Raw genomic sequence first — 8,206 nt, 5'->3', positions numbered from 1 at the left:
AGAATATCAACTTACAATCATTCTTGTAGGATCCAGAAAATTATTTGACGGAAATTCTACATCGAATGTAATGAATAAATCTCCTTTTTCAAAAGGATTTCTATAAATTGGCATTCCTTCTCCTTTCACAACCTTGGTAGTTCCTACAATTAAGAAAAATACATCATGGAATAAGATAAGCTTTATATTCATTTTACTTTTTTAAAACCACACAAAATGCACTCCAGTTATCTCGTTTCTACTGTCAATTGTTGTTAGTTAGAAAAGTCCAAGTGTAGACTGTCATACATCTCGACAACGAAACTCTTTATTTTGAGGCACAAATTTTTTTCTAACTGAACTACCTTAAATTTGCAAATATTCTGCAGACTTTTTTCCCCCTCTTTTAATAATCTATACTTTTCATTAATATGCAGAACATGTGCCACACATTTCTTTACTCGTAGTTCTTGGAGAAAAAGTGTTTTGGTGAGCAATTTCCAAGGTTTTTTTTTTTTTGCCTTTTTAACCAGTATAAAATTTTTTTTAAATCATCTAGATCATTTTTACATATAAACCTCACTTAAGAACTGGTTGTTCAATAATCTAATCACATATAACATGCTAGAATATTCTCAATTATCTTTACAATTTAAATTTTTTATATTCAGAATTAGTTAAGCAGTGAGAGAGTAAACAAGAAATGATGAATGGAGAGCACACACATCTCCAAGCAAGGCAATATTTCCTTTAGCCCTTCAAACTATGAAAAGATCAATGGCCAGACATATTTCTGAGGAACATTGCAAACAGTGACACCATTTGCAGGTGAAAGGTAACTGTTTTTAATCAGAAACAAATGTAAAAACAAAAGGAAAACACAAACAACAGTTTCCTCAAAATTTCTGTCTGTCAATTCACTCACAGGCCAAAGTGGACCCCCACCAGCTTGCAGTGTCACATTGTAGAAATAAACCTCAAGCCTTGTCATTCTCAAGTGAACTCCTTAACCAAACAGCTATACCTGCACCTTGTGCATTTAATTATATGAATTAATGATATCACTGATCGAAATAATGAAAGCAAGGGAGCCACATCTTCCAGGTTGCAGTTGTTAACATGAAACTAGCCCCACCATAATATGCCTATAGCAATTTTATATATAGGTGCAGGCTGTGTGGTTTCAGGTTCAGTTCCACTGCATGACACCTTGGGTAAAGTGTCTTCTATAGCCCTCAGCAGACCAAAGCCTTGTGAGGAGATTTGGCAGACAGAAACTCAAAGAAACCCAGTGTGTGTGTGTGTGTGTTACTGTCTCCTTGCCTTGGTGACACATGACAGTTGTAAGCATGTCACCATCATGCAAGTAGTGTCTGGTTTCCAATCTACCAAGACATTTCTGAGCATGGAGAAATACTGCCCTACTTGGAAATAGGTGAGGGTTGGTGACAGGCATGGAAAAGAGGATGTTAAGCGATGATGATGATATAAAACTAACATCCGATAACAAGTTAAATAACTAATAAATAATAATTTCTTGAGTAAAATTTTAATGAAGGATACTAACCTGGTTGAATAATATCTCCTGGAGCATTCTTAATAATTAATTCTCGTTTGTCAAGATGAGTCAATACAAATTCAAAACCACAGAGGGCCTCAGTTAAACCCAAAGTATGTTTGTACAAAAGGTTTTCTCCATCTCTAGAAAACTGTTTATGTTCACCTTGAGTCAAAATAATTATGACATCACCTGGTTCAATGTTGGGCTGAAAGATAGAAAAGTAAAGGAAAAATACTAAGCAGGTTTCAAAAAGAGTGAAGAATATGAAGTTTTCAATAACTGCAAAGTACTTACTAATTGGTCTCCTTCTCCCCTAAACCAGACTTTCTGGCCGTCTTTCATGCCTTTGTCTATATGCACTTCTAAAATCTTGTCTTCGTTGACCACTTTGCGTCCTGAGCATTCTTTACACCTATCTTTCTCATTAATGTAATTTCCTGAAAAATGTGCAGAATAAAAGATTTGAGCATTAAGTACAAAAGTCAGAACTAAAGAAAAGAATTTAAAAAATTTTTTTTATTAAGTACTTTTAAGAATTAAAAACTGTTAGAAATATTGGTTTCAAATTTTGGCACAAGGCCAGCAAGTTCAGAAGGAGGGGCAATTTGATAACATCAGCCCCAGTGCTCAAATGCTACTTTATTTTATAGACCCTGAAAAGATGATAAACAAAGTTGACTTTGGTGGAATTAGAACTCAGAACAAAGACAAAATACCACTAAGCATTTCACCCAACATGCTAACAATTCTGCCAGCTAGCTCCCTTATCTGTGTCAGAAATATTAATACCATCCATACCTGCAGAAGACAGTTGATAGCAAACAGCAGAGATTCCCCCCCGCCCCAGACTCATACTGGAGGTTGTTGCTAGGCTACATGGATAACAACTAATCAAACATCAATGGACAGTTAAAAGACGCATGCTAGAGCCTCTGAGATTTTATGGCTGTGATCAACACATATCTGCATCAATGGAATTTCAATAGCTATAGCTAAGAGACACTTAGGTGCATCCATGGCTTTGATAGGATTAATTTTTAAAGAAATAAAACTAACCTTCACCATTACATTCTGAACAAGTACTCTGTATTTCTTGTACCATACCAGGTCCTAGCTGGCGCATACTTTTCTTAATTCGCCTGCCATGGCAACCACGACAAGTCATTACTGAACCAGGTTTACCTCCAATTCTGAAAAAGGACAAAACAATGAAGAGAAACAACAATGCTTAAAAATTAATTATAACCGAAAATTATATAAAAATAAACTTAATGTTATATAGAGATTTTAAATTATATTTCTACAAACAATAGAAAAACACTAAAAATACAAGTTTTTGTTTATGTTTTATATCAATATTACACATGTAAAACATGGAGAAATCAAAAGCTCCCTAGAAAATTTAGCAATCAGGATTGTAACAGACTATATACAGACTATTTGGATTGCTTATTTGCAGTATGGATGGTGTCATTTGAGCTTAAGATAAAGTTTAATTAAAAATTAATGACAAAAAATAATACAAATTGGAGTGAGCCATCACAGTGCCGACAAATGGTTTTTCTCACAGCCTACCATACAAAGACGTCTGGAGACAATGTAACATAGATATAAAAAAATTTTTTTAAATAAAAAAAATGATCTGTCTACACAGGGTAGAATCTTACTAATATAGAGAACAATTGTTGTGCAGTAAAAGTGCCATTAGCTTGATAGTAGAAGACAAGAGAAGTAAATTAAGAATGCCATATTAAATTATTGACCATAATGTTAAGTTAAAATATTTATGTCAAGGAAAACTTAAATCAAATGTCCTATTTTAGGTAGCTGTATTTTGTTCTTTATGCCAACAGGGCAACTTAAAACCTAAGGAAAGTATTGCACAGATGGCAATAGAAGGAACACCCAGCCAAAACCTCATGCATTATTAAAACGCACAAGCAAAAACTGTAGTGGAAAGAAATCAGCGAAGATATTTGAAGTGATCAGAATACACCAGAAAGAACTGGTGATGAAGGACCGAATTCTATCCAATCGGGGGTGGGGGGGTTTGTAAATCTGATGCACATTATGTGGCCTGGAAAAGTGAGAGCTCATTTTGACAACTATTCAATGTTCAAATATTGAGCAGTTTTAGGACGTAGTTGTTTGCTCAACCAGAATAAATAAAAAGAACAAAATACAAAACATTTACAAGATGAAATGGTGCTTTATACTCACCCTTGACATTTTTTACAAACGACAGTTCTAGATAATTGCAGTTTAGAAGTTTTACCATTGTAAAAATCTTCTAAGTTTACTCTGAAAGTAAAATATATCAATACTGAATTATTACAAATCAAATCAAGAATGAAAGTGTGTAAGCAATATGAAGCCATACATCTCTATTTTTACTATTATCAAAAATCGAAGCAATTTATTTCATCTGATCTATTATACACTATTCATTTTGTAGTTAAATAAATAACTGAAGGTGTGAGGTGTATATTACCAAATTATCCATTTTAGTAATTTTACTACTAGGACAGGCAAGCTACTTTACAGACGTTTTCAGAAACTAGAATCCGTAGAGTTATGTTCCTTGCCTACATGCACAAAAGTCAGAAGCAATTCCACTGAGATTAAACATTTTAGCCCTTCTGATACCAACCCACCCAAGACCACCCCAGGTTCTATGATAAACTTACTGTTTTAAAATGGTCTAAATTATCATCTTCCATCAAAATTTTATGCTAATTGTTTTCAGGCCCCTTAGAAAAGTTATTTTACTAAATTCATTATTTTAAAAATTAATTGAAACAAAGGCAGCATATGTTAATAGAAATAACAGACTTATAAGTGTATGGTTCCATGATAGCATGGGTAGAATGGGGTTTTTTTTTAAGCGCAAACCTGTCTATAATTATATAATCTCTCCCATGAAACCCAGATTTTAGCTCATCACTTATTTCACTTACACCTTTATATCACACAACTTTTATCAGCATGTGCCATTCATTTTAATTTCATAAAAGCATGACTGCTTCTCCTCAGTGATATATTACTACAAAACAACACAAAGCTTATTTTAATCCAGCCATTTGTAGATCTTCAATGATCACTTCTCATGATTCACTGAGGGAGTCTCTCAGCGGTTCAGTCAATCTGATGGAAATAAAACCAAATTTCCCTCAAATCACACCTTCATACTTGAAAGGAAGACGACTGATGGCAACAGCTGAATAGCCTTTTATCAGAACAGGAGTTAAACAAAACAACATATGCACACTTGATAATCAGTCTTTTGTACAAAAAAAAAAACTTGTCTCCAGCAGAGGAAACAATTCTGTTCTCGCCACTACAAACCAATTACTAAACTAATTCTATACATCAATTAAATACCACAACTTGTATATAACTTCCAGTAACACACAGGAAGTCTCTAATCATTTATTGAAAACCTCTGCAACCAACTACCAATGTAGATCTAATGTTCTGAAAATTTGCCAGCGATCCTACAGTAAGATCCTACAGTAACTAAATAAGTAAGCATCGTATCTTAAACATATAACAGAGTTTCTACTATTTGCTTCCCGAATAGTAAAGTTATACTACTATCTTCAAGGTTTTAACTTGGAGCAATTCTACCAAAATCAGATTATGAGCAAATGTTTTGAATGTTAATTAATTATCAAACATTACCTGAAATATAGATCTTGGGTAGAGGACCACTTGGATGCTAAATTCCTCGGTTAACTCAAATGATCTGCATTTACAGTACCTTAATTCATGAGCTGAACTGTATTATACAGCCATTCTTCCATACCCAAGTTTTCAGCGCCCACTACACTGAGCATGGTACTGTCAGATACCTTCAACAAATAAATTTGAGCTGATTGTTCTTGGTTATGAAATTTTGTTGCTCACCAGATTGACAGCCATAAACTTGTAGCAAGTACAAAGTGCAATGTAGATCCATCTTGCAGTTTTCCTTGCCTTAGTGCCTTAATAACCACGGGTTTAATCTTTGCAGCTATTTGCCCACTTCATGACAGTAAGTTGTCCTTTAGAAATGCCCAGCTATTCTCTGTTATTAGCCCTCTATTTTCATGTTGAGTAATAATTTGGAAGCAATCAGCACTTATACTTTTCTATACTGTAACATCACAAGACAGAATGGTATGAGTCGTGTGTGAGTATGGTGTCTGCAAGGGTGCATGTTGGATTTAGTTGAATGAATGTGAAGATTACAAACAATTTTATATCCTCATTGATAGTTAATTACTTGCTTCAATGAGAACTCTACAAAAGACATTTTTAGCTTTGAAACTTACTGAAAATGTACAATATTTTACTTTAAAAAAAAAACATGACAAAAAATAAGGCTTATAATTTACCTTAATTTGTGAAAAGCATCTTCTCCTCGATGACGACTATGTCGATGATGACTACCCATAAAACCCATGTCAAAAATACCCCCAAACATATCCCTAAATGGAAATGATCCTACAATAAAGAAAAAAAATATATAGAAAATATGTCAATTATTTCAATACAAAATGTTAAATAGCATGAAATTCCACAACAGAAATATCAAAATTTTATCAAATCAATTTTTTAGGTAATCAATTAAGTGTAACCATTCTATAAAAACTGGTGGAGTAAAGATACACACTAACACATCTTGTCTCTTTATGTTTCCTCTTCAAATGCAATTTTTGCCTTTCAAAACACACACAATCCCTAGCATTTTATATCTAAAGTTACAAAAAGGACAAAAGAAAAACAAAAACAAACATAAAAACCACCAAAAGGTAAACATAAAAGGTGTTAAAAACTTGATTTTTGCAAAAAGAAATAAAAAAACTGATAGTTTCAAATTTTGCCACAAGGGCAGTTATTTTATGTTGACTGCATCAACTCCAGTGTTTCGCTGGTACTTAATTTACTGACCCTGAAAGGATGAAAGGCAAAGTTAACTTTGGTGGATTTTGCATTTGGAACATAGCAACAGGCGAAATACCACTAAGAATTTAGCCCAGCATGCTAACAAGTCTGCCAACCCACCACCTTGCTACAACAACAACATAATAATAATAATTTCTATTAATACCTGAACCAACGCCTTCTTGTAAGCCTTGGATACCATAATGATCATAAATTCTTCTTTTTTCAGGGTTGGAAAGAACTTCATGGGCATAATTGATTTCTTTGAACTGACAGAATGGAAAAAAAATTCAAGTTAACATCAAAAATAAATTGTAATGGTTTTGGATACTAAATTACTGTTGCTTCTGGTAAACTTGGGCATTCTTAAGTTTAACTTCAATGTATACTTAACAGTTCAACAGTTAACTTGCTTATTGTAGACATGTAACCCTAAAATTATAAAGATACTAGAGAATTTGCAAAGAGAAAAGAGAAAAAAAAAATGCAACTTGCAACTACATTGAAAAGCTGTAAGAAATTCCATTTGAAACTCACCCCCACCCCCCACCCAAATAATATTCAGAAATGATAACATCTCTCTACTTCCTAAGAGTGGTACCAGCATTAAAAGATTAATAAGCAGTGTCTACTGAATATGGATTTGAAGCTTCACAGCCAATGAAAATATTTTATAGAGCTCATTTTTAATCCCTTTGATACTAACCCATTTTATTCGGGTTTTCAAGTGATCAAAATTAAAACCATCCATCAAAATTTCACACTAATTATGTTGCAATCAACAGTTTTAATAATGACATTATTTTACTAAACTGTTATTTTCAATACTAATTGAAATGAAAGCAGTGTATTTTAAGAGAAACATGGTAAACAAAAGTAAAAGCCATGACACAAAGAAAATCAAAGCCAACCCATTATAATTCAGATTACTCTGTCACATATGTTCTTATTCATTCAGATTGTTTTGAATTAATCATCATGCATTAATCATTGTTTCAAGATTCTGATGACATTTTTACAATGACATTGTAGGGTATGTGTTAGAGGCCAGACCTTACCAGTTTTAACATAAAACAGGTGCAAGTTTTGGATATGGCCAGTCTAAATGCTAAAGAGTTAATCATACAATGGCTTTGTTAATCTAAGTTTTACATTCATTATTTAAAATATATATGGAAGTGGATGTCGGCCATAGCATGATTAAAAGACATGTTTTAAGTACCCAATTAAACAAGATCACTCCTGTTCATACTTTATAGTATTAATATCTTAAAATTACAAAGAAATTCTGCTACAATCAGTTTTGATTTTCATCCTTGTGTAGCAGTAAGCTACTTCACTACAGCCATAGCAGGTCAGAATCGATGACCTCCCCCACTTTGACTGAATTCTATTTTTATCATTCTGTTCAATCCATCTCCACATGCAGAGCAAATGTAAGATAACAATATTTTTTCAAGGATAAATTAAATTTGAATTACGTTTAATAATTACTATTCAAAAACAGGATTTGATTATTAAAACTGAAGGAAATATTTACCTTGTCTCCGGCATTTGGATTTTTATCAGGGTGATATTCCTTTGCTAACTTGTTAAAAGCCTGAAGATAGAATAAAAATGCCAATTATAGGTTATGGAAATCAATCATTAAATTAATATAGAGAAATGAAGAGTAATGAGTGGTGAAGATTGATGCAGTGAATGTTGACGACTTCTAATTCTAAATTAGTTGTTTGAATG

The 8,206-nt window shown here is 33.0% G+C and overlaps 1 protein-coding gene across 1 annotated transcript in view; it reads right to left on the bottom strand.

Annotated features, from left to right (window-relative positions):
- Positions 1-8,206, bottom strand: part of LOC106872678 (dnaJ homolog subfamily A member 2) — a 27,836-nt gene that overhangs the window by 2,852 nt on the left and 16,778 nt on the right. The window contains exons 2-9 of the mRNA XM_014919753.2: positions 8,007-8,066; positions 6,633-6,735; positions 5,917-6,025; positions 3,761-3,841; positions 2,597-2,730; positions 1,835-1,977; positions 1,547-1,745; positions 16-143 (exon numbers count right to left, since the gene is read on the bottom strand). Coding sequence (XP_014775239.1) covers positions 16-143; positions 1,547-1,745; positions 1,835-1,977; positions 2,597-2,730; positions 3,761-3,841; positions 5,917-6,025; positions 6,633-6,735; positions 8,007-8,066 — 957 coding nt within the window. The remainder of the gene's footprint in view (positions 1-15; positions 144-1,546; positions 1,746-1,834; positions 1,978-2,596; positions 2,731-3,760; positions 3,842-5,916; positions 6,026-6,632; positions 6,736-8,006; positions 8,067-8,206) is intronic.

Source organism: Octopus bimaculoides, chromosome 17 (assembly GCF_001194135.2).
Source record: "Octopus bimaculoides isolate UCB-OBI-ISO-001 chromosome 17, ASM119413v2, whole genome shotgun sequence".
NCBI classification, from domain to species: domain Eukaryota; kingdom Metazoa; phylum Mollusca; class Cephalopoda; order Octopoda; family Octopodidae; genus Octopus; species Octopus bimaculoides.
This window is presented reverse-complemented; position numbering and strand designations above follow the sequence as displayed.